Below are 26,229 nucleotides of genomic sequence, written 5' to 3'. Positions count from 1 at the left end.
TGCCAGGTACACACCATTAGGAGAAATGAGAACAGTGGAAGCGTTCAGTCTCCCAGTTCTGGAGCCCAGAAGCCCAGAATCAGCCCCAGCAGGTGGAAATCGAGAGGCCACAGGGCCCTGTGCCCTCAGAGGCTCCAGGAAGGAGCCCTCCAGCCCCTCTTGCCTCTGGGGGTGGCTGGTGGCCTATAACCCAAAGTCACCTTGCTCGTCTCCACCTCTGTGGTCACAGGGCTTCTCCTCTTCGGAGCAACCTCCCTGTGCCCCCTCCTGCAAGGACCTGAGACTGCATTGGGGGCATACGGAGGCTGAATCCTCAGCATCTCAGCATGGCAAGACCCTCCTGGGCTGCTGGGGCTGTGGGGGGGCCCATGCCGAGACCTGGCCTCTCCATCCTGCCCGTCGTGCCCGTGTGGCCCCCAAGGGGTAGGCATTGCACACCCCCCCAAGACGTTCTGGATCATGGCTCGAGCTACACCCCGCCATGCACCAGGCACACTCCAGAAGCGGCCCCACCCCAGGCGAGGCCCGGAGCACCAGGCCTCTGGATGCACCCGCAGCCTTCCCAGGTGGCCCGCACCTGCGAGGCCACAGCAGCCCAGGAAAACGCACCACACCCACCAAGAACCCCCCCGCCCCTGCCCCGCCACGTCTCTCTGCCACAGCCTCTCTGCGGCTAGGGCCCCTCCCGTGTAGGCAGTGCTCTGCACTTGCCCACCAGCCCGGGACACTGGCTCGGAAGGGCCCACCGCCATCACGGAACGGGGCTGTGAGGGGGCTGTCTCCCTGGTCCACAGATTTGCGTGGCATTTGGACTCTGTAGAGCTCCATCATCCAAACGTGCTCGGTCATCTAACCGAGAAACAGAATTCACCGAAGTTGAGAAACAAGAGAGAAAAACCAAAACCCTACACAGCCTTTCATCCACATCGAGGGATTTAACTTGAGGGAAGAAACGATCAAGGACCGAAGGTGAGCGCAGAGGACAGCCGTGGTCATGGAAGTGCCGTGGACCGTGACAAGGCACAAGCAGCTGTGGGAGGGGAGTAAGGGCTGAGGAGCAGCTCGGCGGAAACGGGAACTACAAACCACATAAACCCTTCCTGACAGACGGAAGTTCCCCGCCCCGTGAGCGGGACAAACCGTGCGGGCTGTGAGCCCACGCTGTGACAAGAATTCACGCACATGCATAAATCCACAAGCACTAACCCAGAACAGTCCCAGGGATTTTCTCCCAGTTATCTGTAGGGTCTCAATTCCTGGCACTCGGCCCCTGAGGCCCCCACAGATGTTGGGAGCCGCTCCCTGGAAAGACCCTACCCCACAGCCACTCCTGGGGCCCGTGGGGGCTGTGTGACTTGGCATCGAGGCCACAGGTATCTGTGGATGACCAGGGCACACGGAAGCCTCAGAGCCTGACCCAGGCAGGCATGTGTCCCCTGTGGCCAGGGGCCGGCGAGGCCCGGGGAGGAGTGTCGGTCCTGGCCCCACTGTCTCATGGGTTCCTACCTTCTCTCGTTGTCGTCCAGGTGAGCAAACAGCACGTTTTTGGAGATGGCTTTGGCCAGCGCCGTCATGGTCTTGTAGTCCTTGGGGATGACCTGCAGGGGAAACCATAGTCAGACTTGCAAGCATCCCCGAGGGTCCTGCAGACAGACGGGGGACAGCGGCAGCATGCGTGTGCTCGGGGCCCCTCAACTCTGCACGGAAATGCGGCCCGAGTATTGCGTGGACAGTCCCCAAAACCTGTGCGCTGAAGCCCCGCCTATCGTGTGGCATCTGGAGGCAGGCCCTGGCGGGATTAGCTCGCTCTCCCGCTCTCCTCGCCACCAGAGGACACGGGAGATGGTGCGGCTCCCGCCAAGAACCAGCCTGCCGGCACCTGCTCTCGGACACCCGCCTCTACACAGAGAGAGAGTGAGCGTCACAGTCACCCAGGCTCACGGACATGGGGAGCTGCACGTTACATGTATTCCACCAAATTAACTTTTTTAAGGGATCAAGAACTAAAAATACCAGGAGAAAAAATATAAGTGAGGGTCTAGAGGGTATAAATGCACAAGGTGGAAATGACAGACCCCACGTGCCTGGGGAAGGCGGGAGGCCAGGCCCGTACACTGTTGCACACAGGGACACCCTGTGGGCTCTCATGCTCCAGAGCCCGTCCTGATGCAGGTGCACCCACTGCGCTGTAGCAGCGGAGGGCTGGGCGCCAGCCCTGAGGGACAGCAACGTGGAGGAGGAAATCCCCACTGGTGGCTCTGAGGCCGGGCTCCAGGAGGACAGGGATCACGTGATCTGGATACTGGTCTCCTCTACCCACACACCACAAGCCTGTGGGCAGTGACTGTCACAACGACAGTCCGCCACTGTGGCCCTTCTCAGAGCAGAAGGGAGCACGACCAAGGTCAGAGACCCCAGGGTGAGGATGGGGAATGGGAGCAGGGACCCTGGGGTGAGGACGAGGGGGCCCACCTTCCTCACGTAGGACACGGCATCCTCCTCTGTGTACACCTCAGCGCTCACGCCCCCGCGGCGGCGGCGAGCTTTCACCACAGGGTTTGGTGGGGTCGGGGAGACCTCCTCGTCATGAGAGTCTGACTTTTGCTGTGTCAGAATCTGTCTGTTTTCTTCCTGTGGGGGAAAACATGGGAGGGCTGGTAGCAGCAGCTGACGCAGCCTATCCACCTACAAGGGCCACCGAGGAGTGCTGTCCAGCCCTCCTCCCTCCGTGCCCGGCAGACCCCCAGCTTCGAGGGCACCTCCATCTCTCCCCCACCACCCAACCCCACAGAGCGCCAGCTCAGAGGGGTTCTGCCTGCCCTCACCGCGACATTTTGGGTACCAGGTGCCTGAGGTCTGAGGTCTCCGTCAGGCAGTCCCCCATACCCCCACATCCCTATAGCAAACATGCAGGAAATGGGAGGTGAATACATAAGTGGAAAGCAAATCTCTTTTGTTTTCTTCCTTCCCTTTGTTATTTAATTGCTTTAACGACTGTGCGTGCAGAGGGCACAAGATTCCAGAAGCACGAAGGAACACACACTGCCTGACAAGCAGGGCCCTCACCCCGACCCCTGCGGCCATCACATCCCCACGTCCCAGAAGCAGACTGGTGATGGGCTGGGTTACCACGGGGAGCAGCACGGGGGTGGGGGTCCGTGGCAAACAGACCCTCACCTGTCTCCCCACATGCCCAGGACAAGGCCTCTGTCCCCTTTGTCTGCAAGGACCACCTTCTCCAAACACCCGCACCTGGCAACCTCCCCCACCTGATTTTACCTGGCAGTCACCCGGCAAGAATGTGAAGGGAGGAGAAGGAATCCCCCCCCGCCACGGCTCCTCTCGGGACGCCCGCTGCCCCACCTTCCAAAGCACCCCTCCTGCTCCACCAACAGCATGTAGTTCAAGCTTCCTGGGTAACCTGAGAACCCCAAGAGAAGCATGAAGCCATCCTATTTCATGCTATGGTGTAAATGAGGAGGGAATTGTGCTGGGGCCTTGCTTTCTTGAGACAGTTGACATAGCTGTCCTACCACGGGCCATTTTCCATGCTGGGCAGCCAAGGGCCTAACTGGGCGGGATCCAGAGGCTTCAAAGCTCGAGGCCACTTGGGGAGGCATTGGGCGGAAATGGGGAAATGGGATGGCACCCCCCTCCCCTCCCCCGCAGGATTCCAGGAAAACCTCTCATTTTCCGGAGCCCCCTTCCTGCCTCCTGTTCTCACGCTGATGAGCTGTCTGGGGCTGTAGGATAGTCAATGGCACAGGGTCAGAGGACGCTTCACAACAGCAGTGTGGGAACCACATTTCCAGAAAGATCCGTGGCCAGGATCTGCCCTAGGAATGCCTAACACAGCTCCAGGGACTGTCCCCGTTCTGCCCCCAAGGCCAAGTGCTCCCTAGATTGTAAATGACGGTCACAGTCTACTTCTGACCACGTTTTTCTGGCATAAGGGGTGAAAGGCAGACTTGTGGCCTGAGAAGGGAAAATTCTTGGCCACAGAGGGGTGGGACGTGGGGCGATTCTCTGGATCTGAGTTCCCACTCCTGAGAGAAGCCCACATGCCTGGAGCCTGGGATGGGCAGAATCCCTCCCTCCACTCCCCATGCCCAGACAGGAGGACACAGCTGGGCGGTTAGCCATGTCAGCCTGACCCCGTGCACAGGCCCTGAACACCCCAGAGGAGGAGAGGCCGCACCCTGGGTGGCAGCCAGACTCCGAGTGGCTGCGCATGGTTAGCATTTCTGGGATCCCCTGGGGAGGCAGTCCCTCGACCCCATCCCCTCCGACCGAATGGATGCTGTGGTATTTGGAGATGTGTGGTGTCCTGGGCCGGGGTCACTGGTGCCAGCCCCGGGCCGACCACGAGCCCCCGTCTCAGGGCTGCAGCCTGTCACAGCAGAAGACAGGCCCGGGGCCGCCATCCCCATCTATGAGGCCAGGAGAGGACCAGGGCTGTGTCCAGGGGCACTCGACCTCCAGTGGCAGGGTGAGGAGAGACAAGTGCGGTTTCCATCACTTGTCCAGTACCTCTGTCTACCAGCCTCACACAGAGATTGCTCTACAGAGGAAAAGGCACAGTTTTGTCGTGAAGATGTCCATCTAACAGGGAAGACAGGTGAAAAGTTAGCAATGGTAGCAGTGTGAGGCACAAAGGACTAGGTACAGGGCTGGGCAGCACCTAGCAAACCAGTCATTTCCCCTCTAAGGACCAGTTGCCACAACTCACAAGTTTTGAGAATGGGATGCTTTGTCACTCAGTTCAGCTATTTCATGATTTTTTATGACGACGGTCTTCTTTTTTTAAAAAAGATTTTATTATTTATTTATTTTTATTTATTTGACAGACAGAGATCACAAGTAGGCAGAGAGGCAGGTAGAGAGAGAGGAGGAAGCAGGCTCTTCGAGGAGCAGAGAGCCCGATGCGGGGCTCGATCCCAGGACCCTGGGATCATGACCAGAGCCGAAGGCAGAGGCTTTAACCCACTGAGCCACCCAGGTGCCCCACGACGACAGTCTTCTTTGATAAATCACACAAAAGCTTGTTATTGGTTTCAAAGTGTGTGAGGAGGCTGGCTTCCACCTTTTTTTCTGGTTACTGCTCTATCAACAATAATAAAAAGACTATTGGATTATAATCAAAGAATATAGTTTCTGAGTAAGAAAAAGATTTAAACTCATCTGGGGATCGTTTTAACTAACATGTCCCACTGTGTACTCGATTGGAAATCCCTGACTTACGCACACCTTTCCCAGATCTTGTAGGTTGCCTGATCACACACGGACAGGACCCAGAAAGAACAGAGTTCAGTAGCGACCACAGCAAACTGGGGCCTGCTGCCTCGTGCAGCTGGGTGCAGGGTCGTGGTGCATGCCCGGGGGTGCACAGCTGGAGACCCCTGTGCCCGGCATCACGACCCAGCACCTGGAACAGCACGGGACCTGCTGCAGGGGTTCAGTAAGGATCTGTGGATAAACATGTGAATGGATAAACCCTCTTTGCCCAAGAGCCAGCTTCACAAATCCGTGTGTATGTCCAAGCCCCATAATTCTATTTCTTAAAATACATCCTAGCAAAGCAATGACAGCTATCAAGGAGATACGGGCACTAGAATGTTCTCTGCAATGTTTAAAAATTTTTTAATCCAAGTAGCAATAAGAAACTGCTTAAGTCAATTTAGAAACATCTGCATAACAGGAATCTCTGCGCCCTGAAATCATGTGTTCGGTAACATTTAGTGGTCTTTTAAACAATCGCATAAAGTTTGGTTTAAAAAACCAAAAGCAGGAATCAAATCACATATAGGGAATGAAAACTCAGGCCACAGACTGGGAGAAAAAAAACTACAAAACACACAGCCAGAAAGGACTCGTGTCTAAAATGTACAGAAAACCGCCCCCCAAAACCATCTCACGCTCAGCAACAGGGAAACAGACACCGCGACCTGGGGCATCTGCGCGGTGAACACCCACGTGGGAAGGTTTCCCCCATGGTGCGTCCTCGCAGACATGCAGAGGAAAGCAGCAGGGAGACGCCGCTGTCCCCCAGCAGAATGGCCACGGACCAGAACAGGTCAGCACCAGACGCTGGCGGGACGTGGAGCTGCGAGGCCCCTTGCTGGAAACGTGGCTGCTGGAAACGTGGAAAGGCACTGCCGCGTCGGGAGGGGCCTGTGGTTTCTTCCAAAACCAGCCACGTGCCCACCATGAGATCTAGCGGCCGCACGCCTTGGCATTTACCCCAGGAGATGACCGCGTGGGTCCACGTGACCCCTGCACATGGATGTCCACGGCAGCGTTACCCACAGCTGCCCAAACTGAGACACAACGTGGGTGCCCTGGAGTCGGGGACGGATGCCCAGGCCGTGGGCCATGTGGACGGTGGACGGTGACTCGAGTGCTGCAGAGACGTGAGCTCTGAAGCCACGGGAACCCTGACACGCATGTTCCTGAGCCGGCTCCCGACTGTGGATTCCAGCGGGGAGGGGGGCATTCCCGAGAAGGCGGGACTGCAGGGACGGTGACCAGAGGCTGGGTGCCAGGGGGCTTGGGGAAGGGGCACGGGGCGGATCGCGGTGGATTTGTGTTGTCTCGTAACTGGATACATGTCGTTGCACAAGTGTGCACACCCAGACACCAGCCTGGGGCAGGCAGTGGACTTCAGTGAGCGACAGTGAGCCAGGGACGCTGCTCATCAGCAGCGGGGGGCACAGGGGCCAGAAGGGTCATCCCAGGGCCAGGTGGGGTGGCAGGGGTGAGGACAGCACTGCACGTTCTGCTCGATTCCCCGGCAGGCCTGTGCCACCCCAGAGAGCCGTCTCCGCTCGGTAACTACTACATGGACATCACGCTGTACGTGGGAGGGAGGGCGGGAGGGAGAGCGCTTCTGGGAAACACACCTCGGAGGACACACAAGGACGCCACGGTCTCCCTCAAGAGAGCGGACAAGGCAGCTTTGTTTCCTGATCCTTTCTCTACTTTCTTAATTTCCCCAAATGTGGAATCAACCTTTCTCTTGTTGATGTCACTGGGCGGGACCTGAAGCTTTAACCCTTCTCTGGAAAACCGCTCTAACGGTAGGCCGGTCGTCCCGCCCAGCAGCGCCACGTGGCCTTCCAGCCGACAGGGGAGCAGCGGCCCTCCCTGCAGCTTCGGGCCACGGTTCCTCTCACAGGTCCCGGGTCGGCGCAGGTCCCCACAGCTGTGTCTCTGATCACACCCGCACACGGTGCCCACAGCAGGCCCTCCGTCCCCTGTCTGCACAAGCATCTTCCACGGGCCACACCTGCTTGGCGGGCAGGGAGGGCAAGGGCACGACCCTGAGCTCACACCCACCTCACAAGCACAAGGAAAGTGCAATGCACACAAACTCGTGGAAAAGGGGGAAGGCAGCTCATGTAGGGTTCTGTCGGCAAAGGTTATTTTCTGTGGTTCCTAATGTGAGTTATAAAAGCACTCTGGAAATAAAGTCAAACGTAAGAAAATTAAGAAATCCCCGTCTTGGAAGAGGAGCGAGATGCCGGAAGGGAAGCAGGCCCCACCCGCCGTGCGCCTGGTGGGAGGACCGCAAGCCGGACAGCAGGAGGCTGTGAGGCAGCAGGAAGGAGGGGCTGGCTTGGTGAGCGGGCGGCGTGGGTCCTCCTGGCAGGAGGACACGCATGTCCCTAAGAGAGAGCAGCCAGTGTGCGGAGGCTCCCTACTGTGGGATTCTGGGGAAGGCGGAGCTGCGGGGATGGGAAAGGTCAGGGGTTTGGAGGGAGCACGCACAAGGGATGTTTAGGGCAGCAGCACGAGGTGACATGAGGCTTGAATGAGATACGTGACATCATGTGTTTGTCTAAACCCACAGGACTGTGGGCACGAGGAGGGACCCCAAGGTCAAGTCTGGGCTGGAGCTGACAATGGCGTCCCTCATCAGATGTAATGAGCCCTTAGCAGGTGAGCGTCACTAATGGGGAGGGGCTCAGGCTAAGGAGGGGGAGCTGTGTGCACAAGGCACGTAGTGCTCAATTTCTCTGTGAACCTGAAGCGGCTCTAAAAAGCAAAGCCTATCGGGGCGCCTGGTGGCACGGTTGGCCGGCTAAGCAAGAGGTCAAGGTCTCAGGATTGTGGGCTCCAGCCCCGCGTGGAGCCCCGTGATCGGTGATGAGTCTGCCTGAGATTCTTCCTCTCCCTCTGTCCCTTCCCCACTCCCCCATGCGCAGTTGCCCTCAAACAAATACATAAACCTTTAAAAAACAAAAGTAAAGCCTATCAATTACAAAGGAGTACCACTGAAAATAGAAAAAAGGAGGGAGCAAAATCTACCAAAACATATAAATGATCTGTATCTTGAAAATAAAAGCTTCTCTTTCTGTTTTTGTTAAAGATTTTATTGACTTATTTTGGGGGAGGCGAGGGCATGCATGAGTGGGGGTGGGATGCGGAGGGAGAAGGAGCAGCAGACTCCCCATTGAGTGTGGAGCCCAATGCACGGCTGCATGTGGGCTGGATGTGGGGCTCGATCCCACGATCCTGAGAACCTTGAGAACACAGCCTGGGGAAGGCAGATGCCAGACGGACTGAGCTACCCAGGCACCCCAGAAAATAAAAGCCTTTCTTTCACAGAAGAGACACCACAGACCTAGGTAAATGAAGGGCTACTCTCTGTTCCCCAAGTGAAGATTCAGGATTGTTCTCCATTCTCTTCTGACTGATTTATGTGCTCGGTGTAAGCCCACTCAACATCCCAAGAGGATTTCCTGGGTCATCTCACTGAGATCACCCTAAAATACACCTGGAAAGGAGCAAACAAAACCCTCTTGGAGAAGAATGACGCGGGAAGACATCGACAGCTCCCATGAAGACAGAGGGAGCCAGATGGCAAGGGTCCCCAGGCACAGCCGGCCGCTGGCGGAGGAGTCAGTGCAGAGCACTTCCACTAATTTATGCACAACAGCACAATTCGTTAATAAGTATATATATACGTATATAAGTATATACATATATATACATGGATAAACCCAACCTCAAAAGCAGAAACTTTCGCTCCATGAAAATACTGGTGAGCACATGAGCAGACAGACCATGGACGGACTTGAAGGTGTTTGCGAAGCAGGGACGGTCACGACTCATATCCGCGGAGGTGAGGGTCCGAGGTGAGTACGTAAAGCAATCCCGAGCCCAACGGTAGGAGAAGAGCCTGGCAAGACACACGGACAGAAGACCTCGACAGGCATCTCCCCAAAAAGACACGGGGATTGTGTCTTTTTGGGGAGATGGCAAGGTCGAGGTCTTCTGTCCGTGTGTCTTGCCAGGCTCTTCTCCTACCGTTGGGCTCGGGATTGCTTTATGTACTCAAAAGGCAAGTAAGTGCGTGGAAAGACTGCCTCCTCAGTCACGAGGAAATGAGCAAGACAGCCAGCAGAAGGGCCCCACGGCCCCGTCAGAATGGCTCAAGTTTTCGGGAGCTGGCAGTCTTAGGCAGTCTTAGGGCCAAGAGCCACAGCTGGTTGGAACAAAGACGGTGCTGCTGGGCCATTCGTTACCAAGTCAAACGTGCGCTTACCCTACAATCCAGACACTTTCTCCAGTTAAAAACCTACATTCACACAAAAATCAGTAAGACAAACACATGCCGACAGCGGCCTGGTCATTGCCAGAAACCAGAAGTGATCCAGAGGTCCCTCCGCTGGGCAGGGGAGGAGCAGACGGCAATCGGTGTACACAGTGGAACAACGCTCGCTCATGACACGCACAAAACCAGCACGAATCTCAGATGCCCTCGGAAGGGATGGAAGCCGGACTGAAAGGCTACATGCCGTAGGCCTCCCCTGATGGAATGTTCTGGAACACGCAGAACTGCAGACACTCGAGCGGTTGCCAAGGAGATACAGGGACAGGATGGTTTGGCCAGCAAGGGCAGGAGGCAGGGGACGGCAGCAGGTAGACAACCCGACACACCTGTCAGAACCTGCACAGTTGCACACCACCGAGCACAAGTTTCAGAGTATTTGAGTTCAAAGAACTTTAACGGGAGAGGGGAGTGGCCTCAGGTCTCTTTTCTCCGATGTGTCCGCTCATTCTGAAAGCGAAATACAACGTGACTTTCGTTTCCACTAAAGATCAGAACCTTAGTCTGGCTCCTTGTGTGATGCCCCTGGAGCCAGCATCCAGGGAAGGCGCCAGGCCACCAGGAGGGAAGGAGCCCCCAGTGCGGCCAGGACATGTCCATACCTACAAGTTAGCACAAGAACAACTGGGAGAGAAGTGGATGTTGGCGCGGATTTGGGAAAACAGCACGACTCCTGCAGGGGGGCGGGGCGGGGGGGAACAAACTCATTCCATCTCTGGGAGTAAAGGGGCAACGGGGCTCTAAAGCCACGGAATGAGCCAGACCCTGGCCCCAGAGCACGCGCCCTGACGGCGTCAGTGCTCTTCCTCCCATAAATCAGTCCTTGGCCTTGAGAGGTTTTCTGAAGAAAATGAAAAACCTGAAGACCATCAAACACAGAACAATGCAGATATAGGCAAATCTGTGACCCCACATGGTTTTATGGCCACAGACACCGTAACAATGCCACTGAGGAGAACACAGACACTTCGAAGTGGCCCAAACGGTAAATGTGACCCGTGCAGACGTCACACAGCAATGCTAAGGAGGAGAGCCAGGCCAGAGATGCGCACACGCCACAACCACCCACGTCCACACGCCTGTGCGTGCTAAGGAAGGTGCTAGAGAAACGTAGGGGGGGTCCACCGGGGAAGAGGGCGGGCGCTTTCTTCCAGCATCTAATGGGCGTCCTTGCGAGGACCAAGGACTGCACAAGCCTCAGCCGATGTCCTGGGGAGAAGCCCCGCCTGTGCTTGGCTGGAGAGTAAGGGCTATTCTACCCCCTCACATCTGGACCTTTTAAACGGCCTGCGGTAAAGAAGTCACTCACCAAGGCCTGAGGGCTGGTGGCGGCACGTGGCCTCACGGGACAGCAAACCGGGAGCTGGGCCATCCCCGCTGGTCTGTGTGGCCCAGTGACATCCTCCCGGGGCTTTATCGGGCCGTGCATACATGCTTCCTGCTGTCACACACGCTGAGAAGTCCCCCTTCCCTGGCTTCCTGGCCACTCAGCTGGCCTCATGGGGGGCGGGGGGTGCTGCTTGGGATTCTGCCCCTCCCCCGGGGCACCGGCTCCTAGGGCCGAAGACTCCAGGCTCCGCCGCACCCAGAATGAAAGAGCCTTCCTGTGCCCCCATCATAGACACTCTGTGGCAGCTCGCGGGGCAAGCCATCATGAAGGTAGAGGAGACACCCATGGGCTCTAGGGGACTTTAGGTTCTGGGGGGCTCAGAGCCACCTTCCCCAGGGATAATATGTAGCCTCGGCCCCAGGCCCGTGCTTATCTCAGCCCCCACCATCCGCTTTGGAGCGTCCACGTTCCCGCATGGACAGATACCCCGCGGCAGGCTCTGCCTCTCACAGGAACGGAGCTGTACCCCCGGAAAGAGGAAGCCTGCCACGGAGGGACAGGTGGCCAAGGGGCTCAGACCCCTCCTGCTCTGAGCCCGTCCTCCCGCCGATGAACCAGGAAGGGAAGAGCGCCATCATTCATGGAAGAATGAGGGGGGGGTACCTCTCAGAAGAGAGGTGTGGATGGGTGTGTGCTCCCCACACTGCACGAGTCTGAGGGGCATTCTCCTCTGCCTGTGCCCGCCTCCTCCCATGTGCACATTACCAGAGAATCAGGTCTCAAATGTCCCCCATCGCATGCCCCACCACAGCTACGCTCTTCCATCCCAAACGCCAGTGCCACCTAATGACACCCAGTCCCCATCTCTGCCCCCCTCCACTGTCAGTGGGCCCCAGCAGCTCTTCCCCAGGCTCTGCACGCCGTAGGGCCTGCCCCAGTGCGGGGGGACAGAGAGGGCCTGTGACCAGGAAGGCCAAGCCCTGGAACGTGTGAGGCAAGACCAGGCCCCCACGGACAGCTGCTCTCTCCACACTCCCCAGAAGAGCCAGCAAGGCCCGGGGAGCAGGTGCAAGGCGCCGCGGCCCAGCACACCTGCCCCAGGGGAAGCAGGCGGTGGATGTCACTGACCTTCTCCAGCTTCTCGAAGTGTTCGCGCAGGAACTTCATGGGCCTGTCAGGCTTGGAGACGCACAGGTGCACAATGCAGTCTTTGAGGACCTGCTGAACGCCATGCTTCTGAACATAGAGCTCACATCCCTTCAGGCTCTCATCCTCCTCCGCCTGGTAGGATGACGGGGACGCCATGGTGACCCCACTTCTGGCTGCCTGGAGGGGGGGAATGCACGTCAGGTGGGCGCTCGGGGAGGTGGCATCCCACAGGCTCCCAAGGTGGGCCGTTGTAGTCTCATCCAGTGAGCACTGGGACATGGTCCCAGTGTCTGTGGTCATGGGCCTGTCCTCCTGAACGTGACGGCACAAAGCCTTACCTCACAGATCTTTGTGGGCTTGGAGGAAGAATAGATTTGTAGGGCTGAGCAAAGCCCTGGTCTCTGAGAAATCTGCAGGGGGAGAGCGGGGACCCGGGGGTTCCCAAGGGCCATGCGCCCAGCCCACCTCTTACGTGGTCTCAGTTGCCACTAACCCTCCTCCCTTTTTAGGAACAACTGTGGGAACCAGGGAGATGGAGAGGTGCTGTTCCAGGGCCGCGGTAGCCTGCTCGGCAGGAACAGAAAGAAAACAAGGCAAACAGTTGAAACCCCACTAAAGAGCCTTGTGGAAGGACGGTCCATGGAGAACAATGGCACAGCCGCGCGTTGTCAGCCGGGCGCCCGCAGCTAAGTCACAATGACGGCTCAGGAACGGGGCTGCGCGCCGCAGGGACCCAGGCCCGGGCTCCCAGTCGCCAGGAAGGCCCCAAAGCCGCGCCCCCTCCCCCCCGGCCCCGCGCCCTGCCCCTGGCCTCTGCGCGCCCCCAGCCCCTGCCTCCCTGTCCCAGGCCCCGGCGCCTCCGGCCCCTGAGCCCCCGGCCTCTGCGCCTCTCCACGACTGCGCCGCGGGCCCCGGTTCGGGCAAGGGGGCGGGGGCTCCCCAAAGGCCCCCATTTCCCCGGGCCTCTTGGCCGGCCGAGCTCAGCCCCTTGCCCGCGCAGGCGGGGGATCCCATCGCAGACCCCATCCCAGCTCGGCATACCTGGATGCGCGGCGCCCGAAAACCGAGGAAGCTGCGCGGGGACGCGGCGGGGACGCGGGGACGGCGGGCGAGCGGGTCCCCGCACTGCAGCGGCGCCGCCCTCCACCCGCCCCCGCGACGTGCCGACCAACCCCCACACCCCCCTGCACCCGGCCTGGCCCTGTCCCCTCCCGCACGCCCCCTCCCCGCCCCCGCATCGGGCCTCCCCACCCCCTTCCTCCTCTGCTTCCCGCCCCTCAGCGTCCCTCCATCTGCGCACCGACAGACCGCTCTCCCCGCAGCTCACCCCTGCGCCCCTCCCCCACCCCCTCCTTGGTCTCCCCAAGGACCCCACGCACCTAAAGCAAGCCTGGGCAGGCCTCATTGAGGTGGACAAAGCCCCAGGTTTTCATGCACAGGCGGCCAAGACTACCACCACTGCCCTCCACCACCCGCTCACACCTCCTCACCCCTCCACTGGAGACCCTGTGATGGTTTGTCCTTGCTGCTGCAGCTGGTGGAGCCTCACGGTGATGGCCAGGACCCCCCACTGCTCACCCCTGGCAGGTTCAGCCACCTGTCTGCAAGCCCCCACCCTCCAGCTCAGGGCCGCAAGAGGAGGCCAGAGGGCCCCAGGCCAGCCCGGGAGAAGGGAGCTGAATTCCTTTTCTTGGTTCAGGGCTCCAGAGTCACCCCAGTGCCCCAGTGGGAAATCAGTGGGTCATGCTGAATTCTTCCCACCATCCTCCAACATCCAAGAGGTCACGAAGGCCTGTGGAGCCCCTGGGGTGACTTCCTAATCTACAAGTCCAGACCTGCAGAGAAGGGACTGTCCTTCTTCCTGTTGCCCAACGTCATGCTTTGCCCGCATTCTGGCAGGTGGTAGCAGAAACTTCATCTCAATCACTTGGGGGTCCCCACCCTTTCCACAGAGGGGTGGTGCACCAGCAGAGGGAATAGGGAGCTTGGGCCTTGAAGGGGAAGCAGACAGTATCTGTTCAGCTCTCCCATACTCCCCTGTCCACAATAACCTAGCCTATAGTCCCCTGTCCCACAGTCCCCTGTCCACTGAAGCAGACAGACCACAGCGTGGCTGCCCCGCCCCACCGGCCCCTGCAGCTGGGCTGAGACTGGCCCCACTCCCACCTGCCTGTGTGATGGTGTAGGAACAGGTCACACTCAGGCAGACCGACTGGGAACTCCTTTCTGCTACCCCTGCCCTTGCCCTCGATGTGGGGGGAGGTCAAGGGTCAGCTGGGAGGCTGGCTGGACAACCGGTAGCCAGCCCCTTACGTGAGGAATCGCCCTCACAGAGCTGGAGGGGAAGCCATGGGGTCCACCATGCGGGCATTCCTGGCTAGGTCGCCTCCCCTCTGACAGTGACGAACCCCAGCTTTTGTAGGGTGTCTGGGCAGCCGCATCCTTCCACCAAAAACATACCACAGGTGTCAGGTGACCCAGTAAACCGTGCTTGTCTGAGAAAGTCCCCTAAACCCACAGGGAAGAACCATCCCATGTGCTCAGCCCTCTTGTGTTCCCCAGCAGGAGGCAGTCACATTGCCCAGCTCCGGGGGTCTTTATTTCACCCCAGAACCGGGGCAGCCAAGCCTTGTGAAGACCCAGCTTCAAAGCTGCATTCTCTCCCAGCCACTGCCCACCCACAGACTCCTACCTCTGCCGACTCCAGTTTACCCCCAAGATTCAACCTGAGGGCTCCTACTGCACCGCACCTCCAGACCGGGTGGGACTCCCTGTACTTCGTAGCTCTCCCGGCAAATGCCGCACAAGAGCTGTGTGAGTCTGTTGGCTTGATGTGGAGAGCAGCACCTAGCCTGGGGTGACAACAGGGTGCCGGGACCTTCCTGGAAGAGGCGCCATGTGGGCACTTCCAAATCTCGTGAGATCTCAGTCCAACAGGTGGGCGCTACTCGAGTGCAGCTTTTGGCTGAGGCTGGGGGTACGGGAAGGAGCGCGGCAGGGGCCCAGTGGCCGTGAACACCACTGGTTACTATTGTCAGGGCCACAGCGGTTCCTCAGGGAGACCTCTGAGTCCCGTCCCTGGGACACACGGGCAGGGCCCTGGAGGGGTGCTGAAGACGAGGCCACAGGGGAAGAGAGAGGTGAGCTGCGGAGGAACACAAGGCCAGCGGAGAGGCGGGAACCACTCCTCCAACCTCTGAAAGAAAGGGCCATCGGTGAGAAATTCCCTGGGAGGAGGCAGCAGGAGCCGTCGTAAGAACAGTGCTAATTTTCATCTTTCACACGGCTCACCAGGTAGGTCTGGGATGCAAAATTTCACCTCCGTATAGCCACCGTACGTCAGCGCATTCTGATCATGCGTGCTCCCTGGGGTGGCCTTGGGGTGTGGCCCCTGGTGGCCCTGTGCCAATAGCGCGCCCTGAAGCAGACACCCAGTGGAGCCTCCGGGGAGAACCCAGTGCTGCCCCATGTGTAGCAGCTAGGGGACCCAGACTTCCGATCTGCAGACACCACGAGATCTTCTGTGTGTGAGGTTTTAAGCCCCTAAGTTTGTGGTGACCGTCACGCAGTTCCTGAGAGCTGTCACAGGGGAATCCAAGGAAAGGCCCAGCCCCATGTCTGGACGAGGAGGAAACCACGGCAAGAATGCGATGGGCTAAAAGCCGTATCACCCCAAAACTCCTGCTAAATCCTAACCCCCTGTGTGGGGTGTCGGGAGGGGGTCTTCAGGTGAGTCGGTCAGGGGCGGTGCCCTCATGCCAGAGACCCCAGAGCATGCCCTTGCCTCTGCAGCTGCGTGTGGACACAGCAAAGGGACAGCGCAGTGGAGCCGAGGGCCCAGCTTCTTCGTCTGGGACACCAGCCTCCGGAGCCGTGAGGAAGACAAGTCTGTGGTTCCTTTGAACAGACCGAGACGGGAGGAGGCCCGAGCACTCAGGAAGGCCATATGTGAAAACATAGGGATAAAGGAAGTAAAGTGTTATGAATCTGGTACAGGAGTGGACAGACCTTAAGGGATCAGAACAAAGAGTCCAGAAATAAACTCAAACCAAAATTTACAGGGAATTCGTATGTGATAAAGGTGGCATTACATGTTTGCAGGGAAAATAATTCAGTAATTACTTTGGGGAGAACTAAAAAAAAAGTCACGTGTGCCTCTTTGTACAGATAAACTTCAAATGCATCCGGAATTTAACTACCAAAGCCACAGAAGCAGCGTTGGGAAATGTCCTAGGATCTCGGGACACAGGAGGCCTTTCGAGTCCTACCAGGATATTGAGGGGCTATGAATGTACAAATCCACGTACTCCATAAACATGAACACTTTGTGCACAAAAGCTCTCACACGTTCAAAATAAAAACAAAACAAGAAGTCAATTCATGATGCCCTGTCACAAAGGGCTGATTTCCTTGGCGGGAAGATACCTAGCTTCGTGCAAACCAAGAGTAGCGCAAATTTAAGGTACACAGAGGAGCCCTGGGCCACCGGGCAGGCTGGCACGCTTCCCCCTAGGCAGGCAGGTCTGTGCAGGGAGGGCTCAGGAAACAGGCCTCACCAATATGGGGCTCCCATGGAGCCTCGGCGACCCCCGTGCGGAGGAACCTCCTACACAGAGTTAAAGACACAGCCCAGCAACTCCAGCGTCGCGTGATAAAAAGTCAATATTCCGGTGACTGTTCCTGCTCGTGCATGTTTCTGCTGGTGAACATGTATCTGTCTGTGGGGGTGGGGGGGCCTGCCAACTAGGGAGAGCCCCCACTGTTCACAAAGACGTGGCCGCACTGGCTGGACCAAGCCTAGCCTGTCTCCACTGTATGTTCCTAAGTGAAAAAACACAAAAACCACAGTAGAAAACTTGGGGTGTATGCCACCACTGAAGAGGTGGCTTCACAGGGCGCCTGGGGGCACAGTCAGCTTGAGGGTCCGAGTCTTGGTTTTGGCTCAGGTCACAGTCTCAGGGTCGTGGAACTGAATCCCACATCTAGCTCTGGGCTGAGCCTTGTCCCTCTCCCTCTGCTCCTCCCCACTGCTCCTGGGCTGTCTCTCTAAAATAAATACATAATATCTTAAAAAAAAAAAAAAAAAAAGGAGCTGACTTTACAATCCAGATTTATGTGGATTCAGGCACAGGGCATAGGATACCTCTAGACAGACCTGAAGGGCAGAGGTGGCCTGAGGGGGAGGGAGGGCAGCAGTCCTAAAGGGACCATGTCCCCGAGTGCCGTCCCAAATGTATGCCAAATGCATGTATTACCTATTCAAGAGTAATTTTCTATTAAATTTTTAAAATCTTCCTGGAAAAGACAAAGGAATTCAAGACACCCATTATTAACTTCACAAACCACATTAAAATCACAATAAAGGGGTTTTTTAAAAAGATTTTATTTATTTGACAGAGAGCACGAGTGGAGACAGAGGGAGAGGGAGAAGCAGGCTCCCCGCTGAGCAGGGAGCCCAACACGGGACTTGATCCCAGGACCCTAGCTAGGCTAGGTCACCCACTAGTGGTGGGTCACCCACTAGCTAGGCTCCCCAAAGGGATTTTGTTTCTAAAGGCATGCCCTCAAGGACTGGAAGGACCCAGAGAAGACCATAACAAAATTCTGGGAGCCTGAAAGAGGACAGGAGAGTCATCACTGACTAACCGGAACCAAGAACACTAATTGGTGAACTGGGAACATCAAGAACCCAGTCCACATCACAGAATCCCCCAAAACCTCAGGGACAGTTTCACCTAGGAAGTGAGAGCCAGTGGTGAGGGAAGCTTTGGCCTCACGCACCCCACCCCCCACCAGAACAGGGAAGGGGCCACACCGAAACGAGGTGGCTGCGTGAACGAGTATACACCAGATGCTGACCACAGCCCCTTACCGGACAGAATGCCTGGGGCCCCAGGTGCTGGGAGTCTTCGAGGCTCCCAGTTCATGACGTGCGAGGCCCAGCCAGCAGTGCCTAAGGGCAGTGGGCTTCCTACGAGCTCCTGGCTTGTGACCCCCTCCTCAGCTTCCCCCGAGGGCCTGTGTGGCTGCAGAGCCAGTGACGACATAGGCATCCTGAGGCTAGATTTAAAATGCAGCACTGGGTGCCTTTAGAGCTGCCCGCCAAGGAAGCTTGCATCGCTGCGTGGAGAGCTGCCTCCCAGCGAGGCCCCAGCCTCCCGCCAGGCCCACGCCAGAGACCCGGAGCGCCCATAACGTCATCCTCCCCCTCCGCCCCGAGTGGCTGCTGGGTTCTGCAAAGGAACTCAGGTCCTGCCCACAGGCCCCACCACCTCCCAGCCCTCCCGCTTCCTCCTGACTCGCCCCTCGGGACAGGTCAAAGCCAGTGACATCTTCAAGCCAACTGAGGTCCCACATTCCCTGTGCTCCCCTTCCTTCCCCAGGCCAGCACTCCCTTCCTCTGTGCCCGCTGAGCTCCTGGGCCTCGGACCCTACATCCAGAGACCCTCCACACCACGTCGCACTGCTTGAGGGCCCCGTCGGTGTCACCATTTGGTCAGTGACCTCCCCTCCCAGCCATCAACTGCGTGAGAAGTGACTGCATCGGCTTTGACTTATTGGCAGTGTCCCAGTGCCTCCCAGGATGCCCGGAAATGTTCAATGCTCCACAAATACTTGTTGGATGAGATGATGATATCTGCTAAAATCAGTTTATTACACTGACTTAAATGACACACTTTAAAGTCTGTGTCACCACAACACTGAACAAGCAGGACTCCGGAGCAGACATGGAAATCCCCTTTCCTCACCTCTCCCAGCTCTTTAGTATTTATTCCTTCGGTGGAGGAAGTTCTGTCTGTCCCATGGTACACATTTGGACGGCTGCATCACATTTTGGCTCAGAGAGAGAGAATTCCAAAGTTCTAGGGTTATGTTAAGGTACAAACCCAGTGTCAGCTCAGTGTTTCTAAGTGTCCAGGGCTAGGAAATGATGCAAACGCCAGACTCAGCTCAGAAAGTTGGGACACATCGTCCTCTGGGGAGGCGTGTCTTTGACTGCGAGCAGGTGGGGCCGGCGAGGGGTCCGATAGCTCCTCCCCGAACTCACTGGGCTGGGGGGCTCTGCCTTCTGCATCGAAACAGCCTCTGGCATCCAGACTTCCCAGAAGAAAGTCACTGCCTCAGCCACCGTGTCATGGTTAGGGGCTCCATGGAAGGAGAATCTACGATACAGTCTCTGATGTCCGGCTTCTCTCTCTGAGCATGTTTCTGAGGTCCACGCCCGTCGCAGTCCGTGTCGGCCCTTCCTTCCCTCCTAAGGCTAATGGACAGCCCATCATGTGACCGACCACATTGTGTTTCTGTCACCACGAGGGCCACTCGGGACGCTTCTGCCTCTCGGCTGTGGTGAGCACAAGCGCGCAGGTATCTGGCAGCCTAAGGGGACACAGATTTGCTGGGTCACACGGGAACCCCAGGCTTGCTCGTCTCAGGAGCCGCCAGGCTACTTCCCACAGCCAGCTGTATCGTTTTACCTCCCCACCAGCAACTGGAACAAGCTTCCAACTTCTCCTGTCTTTGCCAGTGCTTGTTAGTTGCTGGTGGTGGTTTTGTTGTGTTGTGTTTTTGTTGGTGATCGCCCTCCCCGTGGGTGTGAGGGGCTGCCCCTCTCCTCTACGCAGGGCAGAGAAACCACCTGGCACCCTTTCTGCCGTGTGCTGGGGCCCCCGGGGAGTCTGCAGGCCAGCTCGGATTCCACTCAAGGCTGGATCCATCCACGGGCGTGGGAGAAACGTCAGCAGCTCTCTTTGGAACCCGTCCACTGCATCTAATAGGACATTTGCTGTGGGGTATTTGCGGAGGTGCCTTCTGGTCCTCCTCCGCCAAGCTGCTGTGGGGAACAGGTGTCCCGTTGCATCAGATGCTCTTCCTACATCTATTGAGATGATCCCGTGATTTTTCTCCTTCAGTTTTTTTTTTCTTAATGCAGTAAATTACAGTAATTTCTCTTTTTTAAAGAGTTTATTTATTTATTAGACAGACAGAGATCACAAGCAGGCAGAGAGTGAGAGGGAAACAGGCTCCTCCGCTGAGCAGAGAGCCCGATGCAGGGCTCGATCCCAGGACCCTGAGATCACGACCTGCGCCGAAGGCAGAGGCTTTAACCCACTGAGCCACCCAGGCACCCCCAACAGTAATTTCTTATGTTAAATTAACCTCATATTCCTGGAGTAAACTCAATGTATTCTTTTTAAAAATTCCTTATCTCCAGGCTGAACTGGTTGATATTTTGTTGAAGATTTGTGCACCTGTGTCCAATGAAAGAGGTCGATCTGTAACATTCCTTTTGTGTATTGTCCCTGTCACTGTGACGCTGGCCTCACAAAAGGGGTTAGGAGATAGTCCCTCTTTCGGTTGTCAGAAAAAGTCTAGGATGAGAGTTATTTCCCAGGAAAGCATTTGGAAGTTAATAAAGCAGCTATCCTTCCAGCCACTATCGTGGGAAGATTTTAAATCACAAAGGCGGTTTCTTTACCAGACACTGGACTCTCCTATTTCTTCTTGCATAAGTTTTAGTAAATCACGTTTTCCTAGGAATCCTCCATTTCTTGTACTTTGGGAGGGATAAAGGAGGTTATGTGATCCGTTTGGTGTGTTTCTGTTCTAACCTTCACTGTTCTCTTTCTCTTACTGGGTTTGGATTTGTCTGTATATATATATTTTTAAATTTATTTGACAGAGAGAGATCACAAGTAGACAGAGAGGCAGGCCGAGAGGGGGGGGGGGAAGCAGGCTCCCCGATGGGCAGGGAGCCTGATGCGGGGCTCGATCCCAGGACCCTGGGATCATGACCTGAGCTGAAGGCAGAGGCTTTAACCCACTGAGCCACCCAGGCGCCCCTTGTCTGTATATTTTGCTACTGGGTTAAAAAATCAACACTTGGGGCGCCTGGGTGGCTCAGTCGTTAGGCATCTGCCTTCAGCTTGGGTCATGATCCCAGGGTCCTGAGATCAAGCCCCACATTGGGCTCCCTGCTGGGCGGGGAGCCTGCTTCTCCCTTTCCAACTCCCCCTGCTTGTGTTCCCTCTCTCGCTGTGTCTCTGTCAAATAAATAAATGAAACCTTTAAAAAGAAAAATCAACACTTAGAGGGGCGCCTGGGTGGCTCAATCAGTTAAGCATCTAGCTCTTGGACTGAGCTCAGGTCATGATCTCAGGGTCATGAGATCAAGCCCCGTGTCAGGCTCCACACTCAGCACAGTCTGCTTGGGGATCATCTCTCTCTCTCCCTCTCCCCCCTCCCCCAACTCACGCTCTAATCGATCAATCTTTAAAAAAAAAAACCACACCTAAATGTCTGTCCAGTCACCATCATCACCAAGACACCTAAATACCGTCTGCCACCACACTCAGCTGCTCTATAGCTGCATTTATGGTCACACCTAGCCCCACCCCTGACCCCAGAGAACACGAAGCTGTTTGTCATGAATATCACGTATGTGGAGTCATGCTACAGTCACCCCTCAGCGATCATCTGACTTGGCATAATTCCCTATAGTCACCAGGCCGTCCTGTCTATCCGCAGCTCGTTCCTTTGTTTCTGGGTCGAACCATGTTGTTGAAATTCCACATCTGAAGCTTTTCTGGTCCTCTGCTGATTTTCAGTGTGATTCCATTTTCATTGAAGGACATATTCTGTATGATTTCGATCCTTTCCATTGACTGAGGTTGTCTATGGCCCAGGATTTGGTCTCTCCTGGAGTCTGTTTCACGGGCACTGGAAGAGAATGTGTATTCTGCTATGGTTGGGTGGAGGCTTCCACAAATGTCCATTGATCCTGTCAGCTGATGGCGGTGTTCTATGTCCTTGCTGAGTGTCTGTCTAGTAATTCTAGCAATTGCTGAGAATGGGTAGGGACGTCCTCCTATAAAGTCTTCTGTATGCTCTGAATGCCTGTTGTTTGGTGCATGTGTACGTGGGACGGCTAGATCTTCCTGGTGGAATACATCACTTCATTGTCAGGTAATGTCCCTCTTTGTTCCGAGCCATTTTCTTTGCTCTGAAGTCCACTTTGGCTGGTATTAATATAGTCTTTTTTTTTTTTTAAAGATTTTATTCATTTACTTGACAGAGATCACAAGTAGGCAGAGAGGCAGGCAGAGAGAGAGAGGAGGAAGCAGGCTCCCCGCTGAGCAGAGAGCCCGATGCAGGGCTCAATCCCAGGACCCTGGGATCATGACCTGAGCTGAAGGCAGAGGCTTTAACCCACTGAGCCACCTAGGCGCCCCTATAGTCTGCTTTTTAAAAAATAGTATTTACACGATATACCCTTTCCCATCCTTCTATTTTCAATCCACCCATGTCATCGTGGCAGGAGTGAATTCTAGCCTGTGTTAGACAACGTAGTGCCGGGTCACAGTTCCTACTCACTCTGCCACTTGGGTCTTCTAACTGGTTTGTTTACACCATTTACATTTTTGCGTTTAAAGTCATCATTGACGTATTAGGGCCTCCATTCAGGAGTTCGTTTCGTTACTTGTGTTTGTTCCCTCTCTTGTACCCTGTGAGATCCTGCAACAGTCTTCGGAATTCCCCGTAACATTTTTGCTTGTATTGCTGTTCAGTTTCCTTAGCGGCTTCTCTAGACACCACCATACACGTGGCACTTAGGAGTCCCCTACTATGAGAGCTGTGTCATATCGAGCGCAGTGTAGAAACCTTACTGCCACTTCTATGCCTCCCCCCTTCCTGCTTTTCAGATCTAATTATCATAAATATTCCCTCCGTGTGCACTGAGCACTGCGTCAGTGTTACTACTCGTACTTCAACTGTCCGCCGTGACTAAGGAATCATACAAAGTGAAAGACGGTCAGTCATGTTTCCTGCCGTGTTTACCCACCCTACTGTCATTTTCTGAGGGTCCCTGCCTTCTTGTTACAACTTTCTTCCCTTCTGGAGAGCTTCCTTTCATCATTCACCAAGGGCAAGTCTGCTAGCAACGATTCTACTTGTCTGCCTGTCTGGAAGTCTCTCCTTCTCCCTCATTCTTTTTTTTTTTTTTTGAAAATTTTATTTATTTATTTGACAGAGAGATCACAAGTAGGCAGAGAGGCAGGCGGGGGGGGGGGAAGCAGGCTCCCCACTGAGCAGAGCCTGATGCGGGGCTCGATCCCAGGACCCTGGGATCATGACCTGAGCCAAAGGCAGAGGCTTTAACCCACTGAGCCACCCAGGTGCCACCCCCCTCCTCCCTCATTCTTGAGGATGGTTTTGCTGCTGGGACTCACTCCCCTTTCAACACTTGCACAATGTGCCACATCCTTCCCGGCCCGTGACTTAGGACGAGACGTCTGCTGTCCATCCGCGTTGGCACCCCTCCATGGGTGATGCAGTTTCTCTGTAGCTACGTTGACCATTTTTTCTCCCGTCTTCAGTTTTCAGAAGTTTAGCTGTGCTGTGTCTGGGTGTGGGTTTCTAGAGGTCTTAGCTTACTTTGGGGTTGCTCACATTCTTTAATCTGTGTTTCTGTCATTCACCAGATCTGGGGCAGTTTCAGCCATTATTTCTTTTAACTGTATCTTCAGCCCACGTTCTTCCTCCTCTTTTTCTAGAACCCTGGTGACATGCATCACTGTCCTGCAGGTCTTTCAGCTCTTTTCCTTCTGTCTGGTCCATCTGATCTGTCAGATGGAGTAAACACTGTTGTTCAACCTTCAAGTTCCCTGATTCTATCCCCTGTCTCCCCTCTGCTGTTGTGTCCATCCAAAGGTATAAGGAACACTGTGTCCACTGATGGATGCAATACAAGCTTGGCTCTTGTAATTTTAAGTTCTATGATTTCCATCTGGCTTCTTTTTATAGTTTTTACTTCTTTGCTGCAACTTTCTCTCTTTTTTAAAAATTTGTCTCAAAAGACTCAACAATTTTTTATAAAAGATTTATTTTAGAAAGAGTGAGAGAGAAAGAGCATGCATACATAAGAGAGAGGAGAGAGGCAGAGGGAGAGAATCCTCAAGCAGACTCCTGGCTGAGCCCAGAGCCTGACATGGAGCTCAATCCCACAACCCACGAGATCACGACCTGAGCCAAAAGCAAGTGTCAGTGCTCAACTGACTGAGCCCCCCAGACACCCCAAGACTTCATGAATGATTTTTAAAAGCCATTTTTATGATGACTGCTTTAAAATCCTTGTCAGGTCATTCTAACACCTGCATTGGCATTTATCTTAACGCCTACCTGGGCATTTATGTCAGTTCATTGTCTTTTGCCCCAAAGAGCAGTTTTCCTGGCTCCTGATAGGAAAAGTGATTTCTGAATATGTCCTCAACATTTTGCGTACTGTGTCAGCCGACTTCTGACGTTACTGAAATCTGCTATTTTAACAGAAAGTTGCCCTATTTAGGTCTAGCATGTAGATCTGGCCTACTTTTGTGGCTCATGGTGCCAGTGAGTCTGGCAATGCTCTCCTGGTTTGCTTTCTTCTTCTGGGCACTGCTGTGGCTGTTGGGAGAGTGGAGCAGCACCTGCTGGGTGGCAGGTGGAAAGCCAGAAGACACTGGGCTGCACAGACTCTGCCCCTATGCAGGGCACTGCCCACCACCACCGCAAGAGCTGGTGGGCCTGAAGGGGCTTTGATGCCAGTGCATACTGTGGGAGGGGGGTGTGGCTCCCCACCAGGTCTCTCCTGGGTCTCCCCTTTCCCAGTCCTATAGCCAGAAAGAGGAGGCTTTTCTTGCGGTTCTCTTGCCTGTGCCATGACCCTATTAAATTAGGTAGAGCCTGGGGTGTCAACAAAGACCGGGTGAGAAAGCAGAACAGAGAAGCTCATGACTCAGAGGTCCTGAAGGTACATGGCACAGCATATGGGGAGATCAAGGCAGGGTGTGGGTACAGCATACAGGGAGATCCAGGCAGGGTGCAGGCAGAGAGAGCATCTGTGGATAGACTGCTTTGGGGTTTCTGGGCTAAGGCCGGATTGGTCAATTCAAACCAGAAAGAGCAGGGCTTTGATAAGCTTTGCAGGGGCTTTATGTAAGAGGCACATGGGGTGGGCCCTGGGCAGCAGGGGGAGGTGCTTACCTCAAGGGCTGTAGGAGAGTGACATCAAGAACTTGACTTACTGTGACTCTGCAGGCTTTATCTAGGACGTGTGCTCACGGCAGGGGCTGGTGCTGGTCCAGAGGCTCTGCAGGCTGCCTGGCCATACTCCGTGGACGTCAAGGCAGCAAGATCATGGACTACTTTAGTGAAACTCCCAATGGCCTGCAGGCAGTTCCAGCTTAAGCTATAGACCTCTCCAGCACCTGTTCTGGAAACCTGTAAGAGAGAACAGGAAAACCCACGGAACCCACTGCACTGCCACCACCCAGTCCTGAGGACCCCAGTTAGCCAGTCTCCCTGCAGCAACGCAAACCTGATGGGGCCAACCTTCTCACCCCGTAAGCCTTCCTCCAGTCTTCCCTAACTTAAGAAAAAGGCCCCCAGTGGCCTGACCCATGCACCTCCTGACTCCCATCCCTACTCTCCTCTGGGTCCCTGGGCTCGCCTCCTGGAAGAGCATCAGGGTGCCCCAGGTATCGGTTCCCGGACAGACCGGTTGCTGATTTCCTCGGTCTGGAGGCCGGAAGTCTGAGATCAAGGCATCTGCAGGGGCTGGTGCCTCCTGGGGCCGCAAGGGGCAGTCTGCTCCAGGCCGCTCTCTCTGGCCTGCAGACCGCCATCCGCATTCACGTGGCATTCTCCCTGTATGCTGCGGCCCCCTCCTAAGCCCCCCCTTTTAGAAGGGCACTGTCACATTGGACTAGGGCTCCCAATGCCCTGTTTTTAACTCGATCGGCCCTGGAAGGGCCCTATTTCCAAATAAGGTCACATTCTGAAGCCCTGGGGGTTAGGATTCCGATGCACGAACTTTGGGAAGCACAATTCAATGCAGCACCCTCACCCCAGGCCTCTCGCCCCTGCCTGTCCTCAGACCCCTACAAGTCTCCCGCCACCGCCTCTGCGGAGCTAACTTCACCAACCCTTGTCAGTCACCTGTGTTGGCATTTCACGGGCGAGCCTTACCTGCCGACCACAAACTCCTCTGCCATTCACCCCCTCAGGACCAAACACTTCCGAGGCGTGCCTCAGGTCGCTAGGCTGAGCCCTCAGCCTGCAGGGACCATGGGGCTTCCGGCTCCCCGCCCCCAACCCGCTC

At 55.8% G+C, this 26,229-nt stretch overlaps 1 protein-coding gene across 4 annotated transcripts in view; it reads right to left on the bottom strand.

The window, feature by feature from the left end:
- Positions 1-26,137, bottom strand: part of LOC111145841 (protein kinase cAMP-dependent type I regulatory subunit beta) — a 79,585-nt gene extending 53,448 nt beyond the window's left edge. The window contains exons 1-5 of one of the 4 annotated variants that reach the window (XM_022501106.1): positions 26,097-26,137; positions 25,154-25,349; positions 12,072-12,269; positions 2,473-2,631; positions 1,507-1,598 (exon numbers count right to left, since the gene is read on the bottom strand). In XM_022501106.1, the coding sequence (XP_022356814.1) occupies positions 1,507-1,598; positions 2,473-2,631; positions 12,072-12,248 (428 nt within the window). In that variant the 5' untranslated portion in view covers positions 12,249-12,269; positions 25,154-25,349; positions 26,097-26,137. Of the gene's footprint in view, positions 1-1,506; positions 1,599-2,472; positions 2,632-12,071; positions 12,270-13,133; positions 13,185-25,153; positions 26,068-26,096 lie in introns of those variants that run through there. The other 3 variants (XM_022501105.1, XM_022501108.1, XM_022501104.1) reach the window with 3 other exon arrangements.
- Between the last annotated feature and the right edge of the window lie 92 nt (positions 26,138-26,229).

Source organism: Enhydra lutris, unplaced genomic scaffold (assembly GCF_002288905.1).
Source record: "Enhydra lutris kenyoni isolate GAN:26980312 unplaced genomic scaffold, ASM228890v2 scaffoldscaffold13, whole genome shotgun sequence".
Taxonomy (NCBI): domain Eukaryota; kingdom Metazoa; phylum Chordata; class Mammalia; order Carnivora; family Mustelidae; genus Enhydra; species Enhydra lutris.
The sequence above is the reverse complement of the archived record's forward strand: the minus strand, read 5'-3'. Positions and strand labels throughout refer to the sequence as shown.